This window comes from Salmo salar, chromosome ssa16 (assembly GCF_905237065.1).
Source record: "Salmo salar chromosome ssa16, Ssal_v3.1, whole genome shotgun sequence".
In the NCBI taxonomy this organism is placed as follows: domain Eukaryota; kingdom Metazoa; phylum Chordata; class Actinopteri; order Salmoniformes; family Salmonidae; genus Salmo; species Salmo salar.
In genome coordinates this window covers 2,602,123-2,626,963 of record NC_059457.1, presented here as the reverse complement: position 1 = coordinate 2,626,963, position 24,841 = coordinate 2,602,123, and the positions used below count along the sequence as shown (strand labels likewise).

The window sequence follows — 24,841 nt, the reverse complement described above, 5'->3', positions numbered from 1 at the left end:
ACGTGTGGTATGAATATTAGTTCAGAACCTATGAACCTCAGCTATCATAGTTGTTGTATTGACTTCAAGACTGAATGACATTAATGAAGTCTATTGATTGAGTAGAATATAATAACTTTATTGTGCCAAGGATGCAAGTCCTATATACATGCAGTTATTCCCACGCATGAGATCCCCACATTGTAGCCTGTACATTGAATATATTCACTGATCATGTACTCTTACTTGGCAAATAAAGGTGAGGTTCAGGTATGAATCTCTGTGAGACATTCTTTTTCAGTCATATCCAATACCAGGTGTATCAAACTCCATTCTTTGAATGATGGTGTGTCTGCAAGTATGTATTACATTTATACACTTCAACAGTGTTTACCACTCCTGCTCCTAGGACATCAATGATTACACATTGCAATGATTACACATGCAATAGACTAGAGACATGATTTAAGTAAAGGCTTATTTGTAATTCATATATAGCGAGAAGAAAAAAAAACAGTACACTTCACTTCCTATGCATATCTAACTCCCTTCATCTGCATTAATCTGAGGACACAGGATAGTATTTCAAAGAGATACTTAATTTCAACCAGTGGGGAATGTGAAACACTTTATTGAAAGTTCATTATCCAGGTGTTATAAATACATACATGCATTATAAATATTATAATTGTAACATCATATTCTAAAATACAAGTTCAATCTGTACACTTCAATGCACATATGGTGTGCATTATAAAAAAAGAGAAAGAAAGACGAGGTGGAAGAGAGGTGTAGAAGAGAGAAAGGGAAAGAGGTAAGAGCAGAGGAGCAGATTAATGAAATACAGCATATGATTAATGAAATACAGTGCTACAGTGCCTGTGTCTCTAGCGGTGTCTCCTAGCCAGCCTTTGGCCCCCAGTTGGCCCGAAGGTTATCTTAAGAGCGGGTGAGGTGGCGATGATGGAACTGGCTTCCTCTCTCACATCAAAACATACCTGCAGACGAGAGACAGATGGATAGAGAGAGAGCATAATTAAGCTTTGTTTTTTTTTTATTCCAACACGGTCAGTCATCATAAAATACAAATATAATCAAGATAGCTAGCTAATATGAAGTTAGGTAGCTGGTCCAATGTAATTAACTTAGCTAGCTATCTATACAGTATGTAAACTAGCTAGCTACGTTAGCAGCTCAATTGAGTTCAAATGCACTGTAGCTAATAATACATTGTTTCTACAACCTTGAATAGGTTCTCCCAGCCATGTGGACGATTGAAAAAAGGGCAGCAAAGTTTGTTTGTCACCAGAGCAGTTTAGAGCATATTACTATTGCCTGTGAATAACCAGACCTTCATACAAACTTGCTATGCTGTATTCTTGACTCACAACTGAATGTGCTGCCATATCCTGCCAGCAAGCGAGCCACTCTGGCAGACAATGAAATGTGGAAGAGGGCGAGGAACGAGATGGGAGTAACAATCCAGGCCATTCCCCCTTTCCATTTAAGTGGAAAAGGGGAAAAGTATTATTATTATCATCATTAACCCTGCATTATAATTATATAAAAGCCCCTTAGATATTTAGTGTTTCGACAGCTGGAGGCATTTTGTTTTCCACAAGCGTACTGTAGCAGGCTGTGAATTCTGCAAACAATGTTTCTAGGAAGGGCTATTAGCTGAACAATAGACTATTCAACCTTTACTAAAGAATTGTCTAATAGCCGAGCTAGGTGTGAACCCCCCCCCAACTTGCAACAAATAAATGTTTCTGACCTTTCTAAGGCACTGCATCTCAGTCCAAAAGGGATTACTACGGTTCCTGGTTTGAATACAGGCTTTGTCACATCCGACCGTGATTGGGAGTGCCATAGGGCGGTGTACAATTGGCCCAGCGTCATCTGGGTTTGGCCAGGGTAAGCCGCCTTGGATAAAATAATTTGTTCTTACCCGACTTGCCTAGTTAAATAAAAATAAAAATGGCGACAACCGCAGCGCAATCAATAGGAGGTGAACAGTGGCTGGTGTGGAAAATATAGCAAACTTGTTATGCAAGTGTTGCACACCAACAGATGGAGAAAACTTACACCAGTCGAGCAATTCATTTCAACAATAATCTTCATTTTAATTTGACTTTACAAACAACAAGAGGGCTTAATTGGACTCTATTTCTTCGGAGCCTAGAGCTATATTATATAACTGGCTGATGCAGGTTCGATACCCGTGCCGGCCGCCACCGGGAGACCCATGAGGCGGCTTTTGGTTTTTATTTAGAATCCTCCAATCCTTCATATGTAATTATTGGCGGAGAGTCACGTCAATAGGATTTGAAGAAAAAGCATACAACTATTTTAGCACCGTTTCACGCTGCTCTGAGACAAGCATGGCGACTGGTCTTGATAAATCAATGAGATTTTTATTTTCACTTAATCTCCATTTGGGTATTGGTTAGACTAGAATTTAAAACATTTGGGTGCCTAAATGCTCTTAGTGTAACCTTTATTTAACTAGAGAAGTAAGTTAAGAACAAATTCTTATTTACAAGGACAGCCTACTCCTTCCTCCCTGTCGGGGAATTGAACCACAGTCGCACGCGTGCCCTGCCCACGCACGACACGGGGATTCTTTAGCTAAACAGCCCAGTACTGTACTGCCGACCATCACGTTGTACAGCGCCATATTTTCTAGGGTTTTTTATTTTTCTTGGAATAGAAACACCATAATATTAATCAAATTAATTAAGCAAGTACCAGTCAAAGGTTTGAACACACCTACTCATTCCAGGATGTTTCTTTATTTTTACTATTTTCTACATTGTAGAATATTAGTGAAGACATCACAACTATGAAATAACACATATGGAATCAGTTAAGAACAAATTCTTATTTACAAGGATAGCATACTCCTTCCTCCCTGTCGGGGAATTGAACCCCAGTCTCCCACGTATCCGCATTCTTTAGTACAGCCATTATTGAAGGTACTTGAGATCACCGAGAAAGTCTGGACATGGACTGCTCTCCCTTATGTAAGGAATTAGACACTTTCCCTATGTTTATTACAATATGTATTGTAGGCTATGTTTACTTGTCAGACTGCACAGTTCCCAAATAAACAAATGCAGGTGGCTTATATCTTCAAAATGCTTTATTATCCAAATGTAAAAGCATATACTGTACAGTAATGTATTTCTTCATCAGCATCTTTATGCTTCTGTTATCACAGAATTCTAGGACCAGTGGAGATGCGGAATCAGGCGCAGGAGACAGAGGCCCGGAGCAACAGTGTTTTAATGCCACGGGAAACAAAACACAATAGCCGAAAGGCACAGGGCGCTTAAATAGGTCCGCCCGGGAAACACATTCCCAAAAGAAAACACGAAGAAAAGCGCACGGGGCGCAGCCCGGCAATAAATTGTACACATGCCAGCGAAACAGGCCAAACACACAACTGTCCTGAGTGGACAATAAACAATCCCGCAAGAGAACCCAAACTGAAAATACACACTAAATAACCCTCCACTAATGACAGACACGAAACAGGTGCGGGATAGACAGACAAAACCAACAGACACAGAAACATAAATCGGTGGCAGCTAATAGGCCGGCGACGACGACCGCCGAGCGCCGCCTGACCGAGGGGCGCCACCTTCGTTGGATACTGTGACATCTGTTAACCTGTTGGGGATAGGGGGCAGTATTTACACGGCCGGAAAAAAACGTACCCGATTTAATCTGGTTACTACTCCTGCCCAGTAACTAGAATATGCATATAATTATTGGCTTTGGATAGAAAACACCCCAAAGTTTCTAAAACTGTTTGAATGGTGTCTGTGAGTATAACAGAACTCATATGTCAGGCAAAAACCTGAGAAGATTCCTTACAGGAAGTGGCCTGTCTGACAAGTTCTTGTTCATCTTGGCTCTGTTTATTGAAGACTGAGGATCTTTGCTGTAACGTGACACTTCCTACGGCTCCCATAGACTCTCAGAACCCGGGAAAAAGCTGAATGATATCGAGGCAGCCCCTGGCTGAAACACATTAGCGCGTTTGGATAGTGGCCTGTCAGAGGACCATCAGACTGGGGCTCGTGCACGAGATGTTTTTATTTTCTCTCTCTTTGAACGTAAAGACGCTTTCCCGGTCGGAATATTATCGCTTTTTTTACGAGAAAAATGGCATAAAAATTGATTTTAAACAGCGGTTGACATGCTTCGAAGTACGGTAATGTAATATTTAGATTTCTTTTGTCACGAAACGCGTCGGGCGCGTCACCCTTATTTACCCTTCAGATAGTGTCTTGAACGCACGAACAAAACGCCGCTATTTGGATATAACTATGGATTATTTGGGACCAAACCAACATTTGTTATTGAAGTAGAAGTCCTGGGAGTGCATTCTGACGAAGAACAGCAACGGTAATAACATTTTTCTTATAGTAAATCTGACTTTGGTGAGTGCTAAACTTGCTGGGTGTCTAAATAGCTAGCCCTGTGATGCCGGGCTATCTACTGAGAATATTGCAAAATGTGCTTTCACCGAAAAGCTATTTTAAAATCGGACATATCGAGTGCATAGAGGAGTTCTGTATCTATAATTCTTAAAATAATTGTTATGCTTTTTGTGAACGTTTATCGTGAGTAATTTAGTAAATTCACCGGAAGTGTTCGGTGGGAATGCTAGTCACATGCTAGTCACATGCTAATGTAAAAAGCTGTTTTTTGATATAAATATGAACTTGATTGAACAAAACATGCATGTATTGTATAACATAATGTCCTAGGGGTGTCATCATATGAAGATCATCAAAGGTTAGTGCTGCATTTAGCTGTCTTCTGGGTTTTTGTGACATTATATGCTAGCTTGAAAAATGGGTGTCTGATTATTTCTGGCTGGGTACTCTGCTGACATAATCTAATGTTTTGCTTTCGTTGTAAAGCCTTTTTTGAAATCGGACAGTGTGGTTAGATTAACGAGAGTCTTGTCTTTAAAATGGTGTAAAATAGTCATATGTTTGAGAAATTGAAGTAATAGCATTTCTAAGGTATTTGAATATCGCGCCACGGGATTACACTGGCCCATAGAGGTTAATAAAATAATGATAAAAATACTCTTTAAAAATGCAGATGTTGATTTAGTTATGGATCCATAATGAATTACTATGGGAATAAATATCACTGAATTACAGAATTATTGGAACAAAGTTGTCTAATGAATGCAAACATTGTTGCTTACTGGAAAACTATTTCAAACACACATGGTCACATTGTACAGCATCATTATGGCTATTAGCAGGGCTATATTTTGGCCCTTATAAATATTATTTTGGCCTTTATTCAGATTACAATTGCTCCCTTTCGTTTTTTTGGAAACAAAATAATCTCCAAAATATCGTTATATACGTGTATAGCCTTCCCGCTGTGGACGTCTATTTCAGCACTGTTTCGCATTGCTCCAAGACAAGCATGGAGAAACTAAAATGTTCAAATATTCCATGATATTCTTAAAATATGTGTTGACTGAATATAAGAAAGTGATCTCTGCTAAATAATCAAGTTAGGTTTCTCTAGAAATAAATAGTTCTAAATAACAAACTGGCTTTATTTACAAATTAGTGAGAATGTCTCACCCCATGTTGAAGAATTGCCTTTCTCGCTCCCTCTAGGTTAAAAGAAAATGCAATCTCCAAAATATCCTTACTTTTTCAACAAAGCAATTATTATTATTATTAATTCATTTAGAATGATATAAAAGCCCCTTAAATATTCTCAGATGTTCTCACAGATCCTAACGGAAAATGCCCCTTAGATATTAATTTATTATTGGCGGAGAATCAAATCATTGAATTTTTTTTTTTTAGATACCCTGTAGGCCTACCATAGGTGAAATGAGTATTGGTAACACTACAATTAGGGTGAGGAAATGTTATGCCACTTAGAAATTAATTTAGAATCCTCCAATCCTCTTATGTTGTCGCCTACTCCTGACCACCACGTTGTACAGCGCAATATTTTCCAATCCATCCTAATGGAAACCCTGAGGGTTTCGTTTAAAAATATTCTCAGAATAGAAACACCATAATATTAATCAAATTAATTAAGCCAAATTTCTTAAACTCAATCCCATGTACTATGTTATTACAAAAAAGGTTTTAAATTCCCTAGTAATGCCAATAAGGCAGAGTATCAAATGCTTCTCAAAGATGCCCTCTGGTGGTCAACCTAGCACTAACTTGCATTAATGTAAAGAATGTCTGACAATTAAATAACGTGCCATAGGATGCTGCTGCAGCCCGCAATGTGTGCTGCAGTATGACACAACTTTTAAAGGAGGAACCACTGTAGTTCACTCCACTACACCCTGTTGATGATAATGGGGGCCTGTTAGGCCCACCTTTTCCTGTAGTCCACGATCAGCTCCTTTGTCTTGCTCACATTGAGGGAGAGGTTTTTGTCCTGGCACCACACTGCCAGGTCTCTGACCTCTCTATAGGCTGTCTCATCGTTGTCGGTAATCAGGCCTACTACTGTTGTGTCATCAGCAAACGTAATGGTGTTGGAGTCGTGTTTGGCCACGCAGTCGTGGGTGAACACGGAGTACAGGAGGGGACTAAGCACGCACCCCTGAGGGGCCCCAGTGTTGAGGATCAGCATGGCAGATGTGTTGTAGTCTACCCTCACCACCTGTGGGCGGCCCATCAGGAAGTCCAGGATCCAGTTGCAAAAGGAGGTGTTTAGTCCAAGGGTCCTAAGCTTAGTGATGAGCTTTGTGCGTACTATGGTGTTGAACACTGAGCTGAAGTTAATGAACATGGGGCAGCAGGTAGCCTAGTGGTTAGAGCGTTGGACTAGCAACCGAAAGGTTGCAAGATCGAATCCCTGAGCTGACAAGGTAATAGTCTGTCCTTCTGCCCCTGAGCAAGGCAGTTAACCCACTGTTCCTAGGCCATCATTGAACATAAGAATTTGTTCTTCACCGACTTGCCTAGGTAAATAAATAAAAAACAGCAACCTCACATAGGTGTTCCTCTTGTCCAGGTGGGAAAGGGCAGTGTGGAGTGCGATTGCGTCATCTGTGGATCTGTGGTCTAGGGTATCCGGGATGATGCTGTTGATGTGAGCCATTACCAGCCTTTCAAAGCACTTCATGGCTACCGATGCGAGTGCTACGGGGCGGTAATCATTTCGGCAGGTTACCTTCGCTTCCTTGGGCACAGGGACTATGTTGGTCTGCTTGAAACAGAGCCTTACAAGCGTGCTGCGAAAGGGCCCAAACCCATTTCCAAGGCTGCCCCATTCACCGAGACATGCCCGGCGAACCCAGGTATTTCACGTAAATACATTCACGATTTCTTGCTCAAAGTGGGCGGCTATTCGTGTGCAAAGTATATGTTTACTGCTGTGGTGTGATGTGCGTTTTTGATGTTTGGAAAAGTGTGGCGCTAAGTGAGTGACAAAGGAAATGGTTGCATATCCCAGAACCAATGTGTGTCTGTGAGCAAGGGTTGTGAGAGAGAGCTTTCAATTTTGTGCAGATGAGGGATATACATTTGAAAATGAATTATACATCTAATTTATTTATTGTCCTATGATGAGGGAATGGTCCACAACCCTATACCGTAGACACCCACCTGAATGACCCATACACTAAAGAGAAGTCGCTATCTGTTTTACGGGCTTGCTGTAAGCTGCCTATATGTAGCCAAAACAGAAAGATAAATGCGGTCAGAGACCTACTGAGCCTGCCTGGCAAGGTTGCTCCTACAAAGCCAAAGCCCCCTGATGGGAGAGCATAATATACAAGGAAATTCTCAAAGCTGCTAATGAGAATCTTGACGACCTTGTACCTAGCCGGTGGGGATTCCGGTGGGGTGCCTCCACCAAGGAAGTGGCAGTGCCGGCAACACTAGCTGCAGTAAGATAGGGGTCATACTATTGTGGCCCTGGTGGCACAAAATAATCAAAGGTCTGACTGCACAGAGATGTTTGGGGAAATGGTCACAAACGGGGGACCAGCGTCTGTGTTTCAGGGAAGCGGGGTGGATCTGATCTCCACCTTGGACTTGACAATGGCATATTTTTTCACATTTTTGCACAATCTTGCATGCTTTCTCAAACAGCTGTAACTGTATATTCGATCATAAATCAGGTATTTTCTTGAGTTGGGATCTGGGATGTAACAACCTGAGCTTATGGTTGAGTGTGGGGGAAAGGGGTTGAGTGTGTGTGTGTGTATCCCACATCTGTTGCAAGGGGGTAAGGATGTGTCATGACTTGCCCTTTTGGGTGAGAATCATAGGTGCCAGATTTCCCCCCCAATTGGCAGGATTGAGGGGAAGAAACCTCTTTTACAAGGAGATTCCTCCCACCAAAACAGTAAAATAAAAAAGGTTGAATAGTGAAACAATATTTCTGTAATCCAAACAGTTGGAAATGGAGGGGGGCTTAAACAATCCTGTCGAATTTGTTCTAATTTGTGATGTAACTAAGGACAGTATAACAACATCTCTGAATGTGTATATTTCCCAGTGATCAGATTCACATCCAAATGTTTGGGAACTTTCTTGAGTGAAGAAAATGAAGACTACACAGGAACATTCAGTCTGCAGCTGTTTAAGTACTTCATCTGCAAAGTATTCGCATTTCCATGAGCATAGTTCTCAGCTGTATGTATGTAGTGGGTGCATTCTGTCAACCACCCCTTTCCATTGTCTACCAAGCCGTCATATTGGGTTCAGTCCACAAGGGACTTTTCATTGCATTATGTAGCAATCAATGTGTAAAGTATTCTGTGTGTGTGTTTATGTAATTATGTGCAATTATTTAGTTAGTTAGTAAATAAACAATTTGGGGAAACTCAAAAGGGGTGACGATATTAATTAACAGTAATTTTGATCCGAATGTGCAAATTGTCCAAACAGATCCACAAGGTACATCGATTATTTTAAATATGTTATTGGACCTGAAACAGATTATGGCTCATTAACCTTTACGGACCAAATAATGATGATCAACGCTTCTTTGAAAATATATATAACAAATTATCAATCCTACAAGCAATACAAGACTATTATGGTGGGAGATTATAATACTGTTTTAAATTCCTAAATGGACCGCAAAGGAAATCACATTACATACTAGCACCCTCATGCTCTTAAGGAAATCATGAATGTCACGGATATATTGGAACTAATAGATATATGGAGGCTTAAATATCCTGACCTAGTGAGATATACATGGCGGAGGCTCAATCAAGCTAGTCATCTTGACTTCTTTCTTATGTCATTCTCGTTGGCACCAAAAGTGTTTTAAAAAGTGTTGAAAGTAGGGCTGGACGATATGGAATAAAAGTAATATCTCAATTTTTTTTCAAAGGTTTGGACGATTCAATTCTCGATTAGAGGATGACCGATTAATTAGGGCCGATTTCAAGTTTTCATAACAATCGGTAATTGACAACAATTTTGCATGCCGATTATGGCCAATTACATTGCAATCCATGAGGAAACTGCATGGCAGGCTGACCACCTGTTACGCGAGTGCAGCGTCAAAAGGACCTTGTGGCTGCAAGGAGCCAAGGTAAGTTGCTAGCTAGCATTAAACTTATCTTATAAAAAAATCAATCTTCACATAATCTCTAGTTAACTACACATGGTTGATGATATTACTAGGTTAACTTGCTTGTTCTGTGTTGCAGATAATCAATGCGGTGCCTGTTAATTTATCAACGAGTCACAGCCTACTTCAACTTCGCCAAATGAGTGATGATTTAACAAAAGCGCATTCGCGAAAAAAATCACATTCGTTGCACAAATGTACCTAACCATAAAGATCAATGCCTTTCTTAAAATCAATACACAGAAGTATATTTTTTTAAACCTGCATATTTAGTTAAAATAAATGCATGTTAGCAGGCAATATTAACAAGGGAAATTGTGTCACTTCTCTTGCGTTCAGTGCAAGCAGAGTCAGGGTATATGCAACAGTTTGGGCCGCCTGGCTCGTTGCGACTGTTTCTTCCTGACAAAGACCGTAATTAATTTGCCAGAATTATACATAATTATGACATAACATTGAAGGTTGTGCAATGTAACAGCAATATTTAGACTTAGGGTTGCCACCCGTTCGATAAAATACGAAACGATTCTGTATTTCACTGAAAAAATAAACATTTTGTTTTCGAAATGATAGTTTCCGAATTTGACCATATTAATGACCAAAGGCTCGTATTTATGTGTGTATTACAATTAAGTCTATGATTTGACATTTGACAGAGCAGTCTGACTGAGCGGTGGGAGGCAACAGCAGGCTCGTAAGCATTCATTCAAACAGCACTTTACCGCGTTTGCGAGCAGCTCTTAGCAATGCTTGATGCACAGCGCTGTTTATGACTTCAAGCCTATCAACTCCCGAGATTTGGCTGGCAATAGTAAAGTGCCTATAAGAACATCCATTAGTCAAAGGTATATGAAATACAAATGGTAGAGAGAAATAGTCAACGAGTCATAATTCCTATAACTACAACCTAAACTTCTTAACTGGGAATATTGAAGAACTGGGAATATTGAACCACCAGCTTTCATATGTTCTCATGTTCTGAGCAAGGAACTTAAACGTTAGCTTTTTTACATGGCACATATTGCACTTTTACTTTCTTCTCCAACACTGTTTTTTTGCATTATTTAAACCAAATTGAACATGTTTCATTATTTATTTGAGATTAAATAGATTTTATGTATTATATTAAGTTAAAATAAAAGGGTTCATTGTTCATTCAGTATTGTTGTAATTGTCATTATTACAAATATATACATTTTGTTATTTTTTATTTTATTTTTAAAAATCGTCTGATTAATCAGTATTGGCTTTTTTTGGTCTTCCAATAATCGGTATCGGTGTTGAAAAATCATAATCGGTCGACCTCTAATCTCGATTTCTTATTTTTCTCTAAACAAATTTAAAAAAGGCCAAGACATAATTCTTAATTTAATTTTCTTAATTAAAATGTTAAAAAATATACAAGGCCTCAAAGCCTATTTGTGCAACACAAATTAACAACACACACCCACACTTCTATTCTATTGTTTAGAAATGTTTGACCACTAGCCATTTGAATATGTCACTTATATAATAATTTGATTTAAAATGCATTAATTAGTTAATTTGTTGTTATTATTAAAACAGCCTGTGGTTATTTGCTATTGGATTGGCAGAATGACACAACTACTATATCAAATCAAATGTATTTATATAGCCCTTCGTACATCAGCTGATATCTCAAAGTGCTGTACAGAAACCCAGCCTAAAACCCCAAACAGCAAGCAATGCATGTGAAAGAAGCACGGTGGCTAGGAAAAACTCCCTAGGAGAAACTCCCTAGAAAGGCCAAAAACCTAGGAACAAACCTAGAGAGGAACCAGGCTATGAGGGGTGGCCAGTCCTCTTCTGGCTGTGCAGGGTGGATATTATAACAGAACATGGTCAAGATGTTAAAATGTTCATAAATGACCAGCATGGTCAAATAATAATAATCATAGTAGTTGTCGAGGGTGCAACAAGCACGTCCAGTGAACAGGTCAGGGTTCCATAGCCGCAGGCAGAACAGTTGAAACTGGAGCAGCAGCACAGCCAGGTGGACTGGGGACAGCAAGGAGTCATCATGCCAGGTAGTCATCATGCAGGTAGTCCTGAGGCATGGTCCTAGGGCTCAGGTCCTCCGAGAGAAAGACAGAAAGAGAGAATTAGAGAGAGCATATTTAAATTCACACGGGACACCGGATAAGACAAGAGAAATACTCCAGATGTAACAGACTGACCCTAGCCCCGCGACACATAAACTACTGCTGCATAAATACTGGAGGCTGAGATAGGAGGGATCAGAAGACACTGTGGCCCCATCCAATGATACCCCCGGACAGGGCCAAACAGGCAGGATATAACCCTGTACTAATACATTAGCCTACAGCTGGCCTGAACATAACCTTTTTGAATGCACTTTAATTATCCAATGTCACACTTACCGATGGCGAGGTGAAGCCTGTGCCCAAAGCACTGCAGGCGGGTCCAGTTGTTCAAGCGCAATGCTTTTATCATGTTGCTCCCGCTGTCAGTTGTCATGCACACCTGTCAGTATTCGCTCATCTTCCACGATGCCAGAGAGTCTTTGAGACCCTGGGCTATTACTTCACCCGTATGACCATCAGGGAAATAAGATGTCCGGAGGCAGACATTTTGCAATTTCTAGTCTTCATTTATGTAGTGGACTGTCAAACTTAGTTACGGCTCTAATAAGAAACACTAGCCAGCTTCTCTGCGACTCTTTCGCGGGTAGCAGTGTATAATCGCGGCAGGGCTTCTTCCGTGAAATACTTGCGGCTTGGCAGCTGATATTTGTGGTCAACTGTACCTAGCAGATTTCTAAAGGCTGGCTTTTCTACTGTAAAGATTGGAACCATGTCTTTCGCTATGTAATTGGTCACTGCATCCGTTATCTCCTTCCACCTCAAACTTTTCTTGTCATAAGCGATTATGTTTGAAAAGGATACAGCTATGGTAGTTTGTCTTTTAGCAGACATTTTGGGAATCGGGCGACTGGAATCGGCATTGCGTAGTCTCACGCATTCCTCCCATTCCACCGCATGTTTCAGTTGCAGGTGATGCAAGGGGTTGGTTGTGCTGCTGCTTTTCGTAGCAATTGTCTTTAGACACATTTTGCACAGGACATTTGTTTGCTGAACAGCAGACCTCTTAAACCTGAACATTTTACATTTACATTTTAGTCATTTAGCAGACGCTCTTATCCAGAGCGACTTACAGTAGTGAATGCATACATTTCATACATTTCACTAAAAATGCATATTACTAAAAAACATTGCTGCCCTTTTTGGGGTTGATTTCATCCTCACGAGAGGCTGAGTTGGCTTCATCGCTTTCCATTTTGGTGGAACTCTTACCGCCGCTACACTTCTTCAGCATGGTTACAATTTGTGAAAGGCTGTCTAGGGTTGTGATTGGTGGGTAACCTCTGTGCATGTGTTGTCAAGCAATTGGGACATGATTCAACACTGGGCTGACAGAGAAGAGACAGTGAGATGCTGCATTTGTAAATCGTCACAACATTATAACAGAACCTCGATTCTTGCGATACAGGCATTTTCCATATCGCGCAAAACAAACTTGATTATATTGAAAAAACTCAATATAAAATCGCCCAGCTCTAATTGAAAGGGGATAGAATGTGGTCGGACCATCAGATAATTGGCATATACATTACTCTTACTGAATTTCCACGTGGGCGAAGATATTGGAAATTGAATAAAAGCCTATTGGATGATAACTTGTTTTTAACTAGGACAGAGGAATTTATAACTGAATTTTTCCCGACATAACATAGGTACAGCAAATCCGCTTATTGTATGGGACACTTTTAAATGTGCATTTAGAGGTCATGGAATTCAGTACTCATCTCTAAAACAAAAGCAAGTTAGGTCAAAGGAGTCCATACTTACAAAGGAAATAGAAGATCTAACAGAACAGATTGATAGCAATAAAAGCTGTACCATAGAGGCTCAGAGTAAGTTAGAGGAAAAACTTTTAAAAAATGGAGGAAATGGAGGAATGGCGGAAAGACCGTAATTCATTTGCCAGAATTATACATAATTATGACATAACATTGAAGGTTGTGCAATGTAACAGCAATATTTAGACTTAGGGTTGCCACCCGTTCGATAAAATACGAAACGATTCTGTATTTCACTCAAAAAGTAAGGAACTTGTCTGTTGGCCCTAGATTTTTTGACGTACCGATTCCATGGCACATGGTTTATGAACTGATACGCAAAACGACGCAGGATTCAAAACGCAGAATTTTTCAATATCAATTATAATACAGAATTCCTGCAACCAACAGAATGTTATTTATATGGGGGAATACAACCTTCCCAGCTCTGCAGATTTTGCTGCGAAGAGGCAGAAACATTAGATCATTTGATTTGGTATTGTCCATATATAGCTTGTTTTTGGTCACAGGTCCAGGAATGGCTTAAGAATTGCAATATTTACCTGGAGCTAACCCTGCAGATAGCACTAATGGGCGATCTGAAAAGTCATAGTCAATCGATAAATAATATAATACTTTTAGCAACGAAAAATATTTTCAATTTACAATCTGTAGAAACAATGAGAATGGAAAGGTTCAGAGCTTCTGTGAAACATCACAGCACAGTTGAAAAACATGGCAAATAGAAATCCAATATGGATAGTGTTAAGAGACAGATGGGAGGGGTTGAATGAAGCTGAAGGTTGAGACTAATAACAACAAGATAACTAATGTGTACTGTGCCCGTAAAACGTATATAGGTTAGGAAATTGTTTGGCAAAAGGAAATCAAACCGGATGGACATCATAAATATATGGGAGAGGTTGAGGGTAGAGGAAGGACAAGAGTTAAAAACAAACAAAATAAAACTATTGTAAAATAGACTGTCCATAAAATGCATATAGTATGTATAAGCTGGAGGTAAAGGCCTAAAGCATTGTTGTTGACTAGTTTGCTCCAATTGGGGGAGGGTAGGTAGGGTAATAAAGGAAATATATATTTTTTAAAGGTGTGTGTGTGTAATATATATATATATATATATATATATATATATATATATATATATATATATATTATATAAATAAATAAATAAAAAAGGAAATGTCCTCTCACTGTCACCTGTGTTAATTTTCAGCAAATTTAAAATGTGCAAATATTTTCATGAACATAAGATTCAACAACTGAGAAAACCTGAACAAGTTCCACAGACATGTGACTAACAGAAATGGAATGATGTGTCCCTGAACAAAGGTGGGGTCAAAATCAAAAGTAACAGTAAGTATCTGGTGTGGCCACCAGCTGCATTCTGGGTGGAATGGCCCTAGCCCTCACCCCTCGATCCAACAGGTCCCAGACGTGCTCAATGTGGTTGAGATCCGGGCTCTGGTGCACTTCACAAAATATATGGCATCATGAGAAAGGAAAATGTAGATATATTGAAGCAACATCTCAAGACATCAGTCAGGAAGGTGATGCTTGGTCACAAATAGGTCTTCCAAATTGACAATGACCCCAAGCATACTTCCAAAGTTGTGGCAAAATGGCTTAAGGACAACAAAGTCAAGGTATTGGAGTGGCCATCACAAAGCCCTGACCTCAATCCCATAGAACATTTGTGGGCAGAACTGAAAAAGCATGTGCGAGCAAGGAGGCCTACAAACCTGACTCAGTTACACCAGCTCTGTCAGGAGGAATGGGCCAAAATTCACCCAACTTATTGTGGGAAGCTTGTGGAAGGATACCCGAAACATTTGACCCAGGTTAAACAATTTAAAGGCAATACACTCAATTAGTATTTGGTAGCATGCAAACTTTTGACCCATTGGGAATGTGATGAAAGATATAAAAAAAAACTTAAATAAATCATTCTCTCTATTAAATCAGGATATTTTCTGCCTGCAGGCTGTAATGTTTTTATTTGTTGGCTTTAATGTAGGCTATTTTTACATAGATGGCAATATAAGTTATTTTAGGTTTGAATCATTTTCATTTGGATCTAATTTTGATTAAACACGACAATGATTTTGATAAGAAGACGTCATTATAAAATAAACTGTTCCATAAAAATGTGCATATGAAAACCATAACTGGCACGCAGATCAGTGGATATGGTAAGATAAATTGGCATTCCATGTGAGAAAAAGTTGCCGACTACTCGTGTAGCTTATTACCAGCAACTTCAGGAGTGTAACGTTAGAAAGCCAGCAGGAGAAGGATGATTGGGTCAGGTTAACATTTACATTTAAGTCATTTAGCAGACGCTCTTATCCAGAGCGACTTACAAATTGGATTTTTTTCTTCTGGTTATCTTGATCTCTGGCTCCCTCTTTTGAGTCATGTGTGTCTTATTTCATCACACAGTGCACTTAAACCCTCAGACAAGCTCAATGCATATAGTTGAGTTTATTAAAGGTGTGTCTACATAAGGAAAAATACATCTTAGATTGGTCGAAAGAACAGACAACTTTCGGTCAACCAAGATCCAATTATTTTCCAGTGACAGCCCAACACTAAAAAAATTTTTTCCCACCTTTATTTAACTAGGCAAGTCAGTTAAGAACAAATTCTTATTTACAATGACGGCCTACCCCAGCAAAACCTGGACGACGCTGGGCCAATTGTGCGCCGCCCTATGGGACTCCCAATCACGGCCGGATGTGATACAGCCTGGATCGTAAAAGGGATACTTTGTGATTTTTGCAATTAGGCCATTTACAGTGGCAAGAAAAAGTATGTAAACCCTTTGGATTTCTGAAAGAAATTGTTCAGGAAATGTTATCTGATCTTCATCTAGGTCACAACAATAGTCAGTCTGCTTAAACTAATAACACAAACAAGTATACGTTTTCATGTATTTATTAAATCACACAGTGTAAACACTTCCAGTGCTGGGTGGAAAAAGTATATGTGAACTCTTGGATTTAATAACTGGTTGACCCTCCTTTGGCAGCAATAACCTCAAGCAAACATTTTCTGTAGTTGCGGATCAGACCTGCACAACGGTCAGGAGGAATTTTTGGACCATTCCTCTTTACAAAACTGTTTCAGTTCAGCAATATTCTTGGGATGTCTGGTGTGAACAGCTCTCAAGGTTATGCCACAGCATCTCAAATCGGGTTGAGGTCAGGACTACTGTGTTTTGGGTCGTTGTCCTGTTGCATCACCCATCTGTCGAGCTTCAACTGGCGGACAGATATCAATACATTTTGCAGGAGAATGTTAGGATAAACATGGGAATTCATTTTTCCGTCGATGATAGCAAGATGTCCAGGCCCTGGGGCAGCAAAGCAGCCCAAACCATGATGTTCCCTCCACCATACTTTACAGTTGGGATGGGGTTTTGATGTTGGTGTGCTGTGCCTTTTTTCTCTCCACACATAGTATTGTGTGTTCCTTCCAAACAACTCAACTTTAGTTTAATCCGCCCACAGAATATTTTTCCAGTGGCACTGTAGAACATTCAGGTGCACTTTTGAAAACTTCAGATGCACAGCAATGTTTTCTTTGGAGAGCAGTGGCTTCTTCTGTGGTGTCCTCCCATGAACACCATTCTTGTTAAGTGTTTTACGAATCGTAGACTCGTCAACAGAGATGTTAGCATGTTCCAGAGATTTATTTTAAGTTTTTAGCTGACACTCTAGGATTCTTCTTAACCTCATTGAGCTTTTAGTCATACTTTTGTAACCCTTCCAAGCTTTATGCAAGTCAACAATTCTTAATCTTAGGTCTTCCGAGATCTCTTTTGTTTGAGGCATGGTTCACATCAGGCAATGCTTCTTGTGAATAGCAAACTCAGATTTTGTAAGTATTTTTTATAAAGGGCAAGGCAGCTCTAACCAACATCTCCAATCTCGTCTCATTGATTAGACTCCAGGTTAGCTGACGCCAATTTGATTTTGGAGAACTCATTAGCCTAGACGTTCACATACTTTTTCCAACCTACACTGTGAATGTTTAAATTATGTATTTTTCTTGTCTATATTGAATACAATAATGTGTGTTATTTTAAGCACACTAGGTTTGTCTATTGTTGTGACTTAGATGAAGATCAGATCAAATTTGATGACCAATTTATGCAGAAATCCAGGTAATTCCAAAGGGTTCACATACAGTGGCAAGAAAAAGTATCTACTACCCCTCTCAGAAAAACTCATGGATACCATTTTTAAGTCTCTGTGTCCAGTATGAAGGATGTTAGAGGTAGTATTGCAAGCCAATGCTAACTAGTGCAATGGCTGGAAGTCTATGGGTATCTGATCCTTCATACTGGACAGAAACATAAAACTGGGATCCACAAGTTCATCTGACTCTGGGGAAGTAGATCCCGAAGTATCCCTTTAACTAAAAGAGCCACCACTCTATATATTGAATATATTCCAGGTTCTTTGAATTGTTCCAGAGAACAGTCAGTGTGTCACAAACCACACTGATTAAATCAGCTCCCTTGACAGGATGGAGAAAGCAGCAGGAAAACAAGTCGTTGTGGAAGTCACACTAGGTGAGTCTCACAGTGGGCAGAATACTGCTAACAGAGACAGAGCACATTGGGAAGAGAACACACATTCCAAATAATAATGTGCTTTCATTTTTGTCTCAGAGCATCCATCACAAGACATTAGCCGTGTAAACAGTATGTTTGTGTGCGTGTCTATTCCGTGTTCACTTGCCCATGCACACAGCTCTGCACAGAGGGAGTGACAAATTACTCATTGGGATTTATAAAGCCTTAAAACGAAAAACATTTAAACATGCATGATTCATTTGTGTGTATCTTCGAATATGATGTTTAAAGAAACAAATGAGTCTAAAAGGACCAACTTGTTACACATTTTAATTTGTAAAAATCATGCGTTTCAAACGCATATCAATATTGGTGTGTCTGCTCTCATATAGGGCAACCTGGGACAGCCTTGTGTTGTGTCAGCATCATCTCCTGAAATACCTGCTTCTCGCTAAGCGCTGTGATCTTAGCCTGAAGTTCATGGAGCTGCTTCTTCAGATCAGCATTCTGCAAAGGAAGGCAAAGCTCTTTTTAGGGCACTTTCATACCAAGTTCCAATAATTTGCATCCAGGTTCACTTAAAATGGCAGTTAGGTTCATTTCAACCAAAACTACTTTATTTCAAATTGGAATATTTATGTCTCCACACTGATGCATGCACATACATCTCCAAATGAACGGAAATCAGTACAAACATTTATTTTATCAAACTATCCAGGTGTCAAAACACCATTTGGAGCTAGTCACAATTTTGTGGAAACATTTCAAATCACATTTTATTGGTCGCATACACATTTATCAGATGCTATTGCCGGTGTGGGAAAATGTTTGTGTTCCTAGATTCAACAGGGCAGTAATAATAAAGGAATTAAGATATATAATATTAGGACGAGCTATTGGCATAGTCTGGAGAAATATATATATAAATAAAACATACATACATACATACATACACACAAACAAATCATACACACACTACCAGTCATGTTTGGACACCCATTTTCTACATTGTAGAATAATAGTGAAGACATCAAAAACTATGAAATAATACATTTGGCATCATGCGATAACCAAAAAAAGTGTTAACCTCTATGGGCTAGGTGGGACGCTTGCGTCATAGTTCACGCATTCCACTACAATTTTTAATACTTCTGCCAGTTTTGGAGGCAAGGTTTTTGTTGCCAACGCATGCCTGTGCAGAATACAATGCGTAACAATGATGTGTGGTGCATCGGCTTTCACTAGCGCACCAAAACCAGACTTTCTTCCCAGCATGACTGGAGCTCCGTCCGAACAAACTGCAGAAACCATATCCCACGAAAGATTGTTGTCTTTGAGGAAGTCATCCACAAGTTTCTTCACATCGGCTGCCTTCGTTGTTGTCGTAAGAGGCTTACAAAATAAAAAAAATCTTCCTTTATCACGTCGTCTTTCACATAGCGCACAAATACAGCAAGCTGGCTTAGATTGGGAACGTCTGTGGTCTCGTCGAGTTGAAGGCTGAATTTTGCCGGGCTTGAAATCAGATCTGCAACTACTTGAGCCAAGATGTCTTTGTTCATGTCCTCTATTCTGTCGCTAATGGTGTCATTTGAAAGAGGAATTCAGGATAACTTAACTTCAGCCGCTTTTCCCAGCATGATATTCGCCATCTTCAACACAGCTGGTTTTATGAGTGTTTCACCAATGGTGTGTGGTTTGCCCTGCTTTGCGATCAGGTAAGCAACTTCGTACGATGCTGTGAGGATCGGTTTGTTGATGGGTACAAAGCCGAGAACAGGCAGAGTAGCCTTTTCATCGAATCTGGCTCTCTTCACCTTGAATTCAGCGAGCGTTGTGTTCTTGTATTGTCCATCTCCATGCAGCTTAAGGAAGTGTTCTCTTAGTTTTGCCGGTGCTAGACTAGAATTGCTCAACTTGGCATTGCAAATCATGCAGTTAGGACGCTGACTCTCATCACGTTCTGTTATACATGTGAATCCATATTGTACATATTCGTCCGACCACTTTCTTTTTTCGCTCGACATAGTATGAAGGGATTAAAATATTAACAAAGAAATCACACGACGTACCATCACGACAGTCACAATTCGACTACTGAGCGCGCCAAATTCCCTGCAGCACAGATAGGCCAAGCGATGTTGCGTGATCACCTGCAGCCAATGATGGCCAAGCGGGGCGTGTCATCACGAATCATATGAGTCGGGTGTGTGTCTTGACCTCCGCCGAACCCCTGCGATCGAACCCAGGTTAAGAACCACTGCATTAGATTATGTCAGCAGAGTACCCAGCCAGAAATAATCAGACACCCATTTTTCAAGCTAGCATATAATGTCACATAAACCCAAACCACAGCTAAATGTAGCACTAACCTTTGATGATCTTCATCAGATGACAACCCTAGGACATTATGTTATACAATACATGCATGTTTTGTTCAATCAAGTTCATATTTATATCAAAAACCAGCTTTTTACATTAGCATGTGACTAGCATGTGACTAGCATTCCCACCGAACACTGCCGGTGAATTTACTAAATTACTCACAATAAACGTTCACAAAAAGCATAACAATTATTTTAAGAATTATAGATACAGAACTCCTCTATGCACTCGATATGTCCGATTTTAAAATAGCTTTTCGGTGAAAGCACATTTTGCAATATTCTCAGTAGATAGCCCGGCATCACAGGGCTAGCTATTTAGACACCCAGCAAGTTTAGCACTCAAAGTCAGATTTACTATAAGAAAAATGTTATTACCTTTGCTGTCTTCGTCAGAATGCACTCCCAGGACTTCTACTTCAATAACAAATGTTGGTTTGGTTCAAAATAATCTATAGTTATATCCAAACAGCTGCGTTTTGTTCGTGCGTTCAAGACACTATCCGAAAGGGTAAATAAGGGTGACGAGCATGGCGCAATTCGTGACAAAAAAAATCGAAATATTCCATTACCGTACTTCGAAGCATGTCAACCGCTGTTTAAAATCAATTTTTATGCCATTTTTCTCATAAAAAAGCGATAATATTCCGACCGGGAATCTGCATTTAGGTAAACAGACGAAAGAAAATAAAGCATTCGGTCGACTCGGGCACGCGCCTAAGCCCATAGTACTCTGATCGGCCACTTGCCAAAAGCGATAATGTGTTTCAGCCAGAGCCTGCCTCGATATCGTTCAGCTTTTTCCCGGGCTCTGAGAGCCTATGGGAGCCGTAGGAAGTGTCACGTTATTGCAAAGATCCTCAGTCTTCAATAAAAAGAGCCAAGATGAAACACAATTTGTCAGACAGGCCACTTCCTGCATGGAATCTTCTCAGGTTTTGGCCTGCCATATGAGTTCTGTTATACTCACAGACACCATTCAAACAGTTTTAGAAACTTTAGGGTGTTTTCTATCCAAAGCCAATAATTATATGCATATTCTAGTTACTGGGCAGGAGTAGTAACCAGATTAAATCGGGTACGTTTTTTATCCGGCCGTGTCAATACTGCCCCCTAGCCCTAACAGGTTAAGAAATCAAAATATATTCTATTTGAAATTCTTCAAAGTAGCCACCCTTTGCCTTGATGACAGCTTTGCAGACTCTTGGCATTCTCTCAACCAGCTTCATGAGGGAGTCACCTGGAATGCATGTCAATTAACAGGTGTGCCTTGTTAAAAGTTCAATTGTGGAATTGCTTTCCTTCTTAATGCGTTTGAGCCTATCAGTTGTGTTGTGACAAGGTATGGTTGGTACACAAAAGATAGTCCTATTTGGTAAAAGACCAAGTCGATATTATGGTGAGTACAGCTCAAATAAGCAGAGCGAAATGGCGGTCCACCATTACTTTAAGACATGAAGGTCAGTCAAAGTGTAAAATTAAGAACGTCAAAAATGTGCAGTCGCAAAAACCATCAAGCGCTATGATGAAACTGCCTCATGAGGACCACCACAGAAAAGAGCCATAGTTACCTCTGCTACAGAGGATAAGTTCATTAGAGTTAATTGCACCTCAGATTGCAGCCCAAATAAATTCTTCACAGAGATCAGGTAACAGGCACGTCTCAACATCAACTGTTCAGAGGAGACTGTGGGAATCAGGCCTTCATGGTCAAATTGCTGCAAAGAAACCACTACTAAAGGACACCAATAAGAAGAGACTTGCATGGGCCAAGAAACACCAGCAATGGACATTAGACCGGTAGAAATCTGTCCCTTTGTCTGATGAGTCCAAATATGAGATTTTTGGTTCCAACCACCATGTCTTTGTGAGACGCAGAATAGGTGAACGGATGATCTCCGAATGTGTGGTTCCCACCGTGAGTCATGGAGGTGGTGTGATGGTGCTTTGCTGGTGAAAATGTCAGTGATTTATTTAGAATTCAAGGCACACTTAACCAGCATGGCTACCACAGCATTCTGCAGTGATATGCCAACCCATCTGGTTTGCGCTTAGTGGGACTATCATTTGTTTTTCAACAGGACAATGACCCAACGCACCTCCAGGCTGTGTAAGGGCTATTTGACCAAGAAGGAGAGTGATGAAGTGCTGAATCAGATGACCTGGCCTCCACAATCACCTGACCTCTACCCAACTGTGATGGTTTGAGATGAGCTGGACCGCAGAGTGAAAGAAAGGGGAATATCTCGTCAGTCAATTGTAGAACTGAATGCATTCAACTGGAAAGCAGCCAACAAGTGATCAGCATATGTGGGAACTCCTTCAAGACTGTTGGAAAAGCATTCCTCATGAAGCTGGTTGAGAGAATGCCAAGCGTGTGTAAAGCTGTCATCAAAGCAAAGGGTGGCTACTTTGAAGAATCTCAAATATAAAATATATTGATTTGGTTACTTCATGATTCCATGTGTGTTATTTCATAGTTATGTCTTCACTAATATTCTACTGTATATACAGTGCATTCGGGAAAGCATTCAGACCCCTTCACTTTTTCAACATTGCTACGTTACGGCCTTATTCTAAAATGGATTAAATTGTTTTTACTCATCAATTTACTCACAATACCCCATAATGACAAAGTAAAAACTGAAATATGACATTTATATAAGTATTCAGACCCTTTACGCAGTACTTTGTTGAAGCACCTTTGTCAGCGAGTACAGCCTCGAATCTTCTTGGGTATGACACTACAAGCTTGGCACACCTGTATTTGGGGAGTTTCTCCCAAACACAGCAGATAAAGGTAGACTGAAGATTGGGTAGGACAAATATTCCATTCAAAATTCAATGCTAAGGCAAGGGGAACAGCAACACTTATTTATAAGAAAGTACAATTTGCTGCTGCTGACATAATCTCAGATCCACAGAGGCGTCTTGTTATGGTATCTGGTTCTTTCTTTCACACCTCTGTTTAAATTGTAAATGTTTATGCTCCCAATTGGGATGATGTTGACTGTATTAACAAACTTGTTTCTTTGCTGCCTAATCTCAACTCGCACTATTACATTTTTGGAGGCGACTTGAATTGTGGGATCAACCCAGTCTTGGACCGCGCAAACCCTAGATCATCATCTCCCTCAAATGTCCAGCGCTATGTCTGCATTTATAAGCTGGGCAGGATGTGTAGATCCATGGAGATTACTTTTTCCCAGTAACAATGTTTTTTATTTTGTCTCACATGTGCACCACTCCCATTCTAGAATAGACTACTTCTTCGTAGATAAAGCTCTTCTCCCCTCTGTTAAGTAGAATACTCTGCCATTGTTATTAGTGACCATGCTCCTCTGTCGCTCGACCGCTCATTCTCATTGAACTATACCAGACCCCCCCCATGGAGACTTAACTTACTTTCAAACAATTCATTCTGCACCATTCTATCGAATGCAATTGCTGTCTTTATTGAAACAAATAAAACCGAACCGATCTCTCCATCTACACTTTGGGAAACACTTAAAGTTGTTCTTAGAGGCAAAATAATTTCCTATTCCTCTCTTCTCAATAAATGGAAAATTTAAACAGCAGATCAACGCAATTCTGGAATTAGACCAACAATACTCCGCCTCTCCATCACCAGAACTTTACAAAGAAAGGCTGAGTCTTCAAACTAAGTACAATTTACTATCCACAGTTAAGGCTGAGCAGCAGCTACTGTAATTTCTGGACTATACGCCGCAACTTTTTTCCCCAGGCTTTGAACCTCGCAGATTAAAACAATGACGCGGCTAATATATGGATTTTTCCCGCTTTCAATTTTTTTTTTTTTTTTTTAAACATTCTGTGACGTGCTCAGTTTTTTGCTGGCATGAAGCTTTCATTAGATCAATGAAATTGCTGAACTGGTTACGGTCAAAACAACTTTTGTTTACTGTTTATATTAAATCGAGCGCTCTCAAACTTCCCATCATTCTGATTACGGTAGTCATTTTGTCACCCTGATTCCTGGGGGCACAAGAAAGTATTTGGAGCCACTCGACATCAGTGTAAATCGTGCATTTAAGGTGGCGCTCCGTGTTCAGCGGGAGGCTTGGATGACAAGTTGGGAGAAATCCTTCACTAAAACGGGCCGCATGCGAAGAGCAACTTATGGTCAAGTCTGCCAGTGGGTCCTGACAGCGTGGAGCATTGTCAAAAAATCCACTATCATCAACGGGTTTCGAAAGGCTGGACTGCTGCGTGTTGACGAGGGCTCAGCGGGGGATTTGCCTCCGGATGAAAGTGACGAGAGCGACAATGAAAACGATCCAATATCGGATGAAGCAATTCTGAGGCTATTCAACTCCGACACCGAAGGAGACGGTTTCAGTGCACAGGAGGAGGAAAATGGTGACC

At 40.1% G+C, this 24,841-nt stretch overlaps 1 protein-coding gene across 1 annotated transcript in view; it reads right to left on the bottom strand.

Annotated features, from left to right (window-relative positions):
* Positions 1-592: 592 nt before the first annotated feature.
* Positions 593-24,841, bottom strand: part of pf21a (PHD finger protein 21A) — a 62,158-nt gene continuing 37,909 nt past the window's right edge. Inside the window, 2 exon segments of the mRNA NM_001140956.2 lie at positions 593-977; positions 18,513-18,578. Of these exon segments, the coding sequence (NP_001134428.1) occupies positions 867-977; positions 18,513-18,578 (177 nt within the window). The 3' untranslated portion in view covers positions 593-866.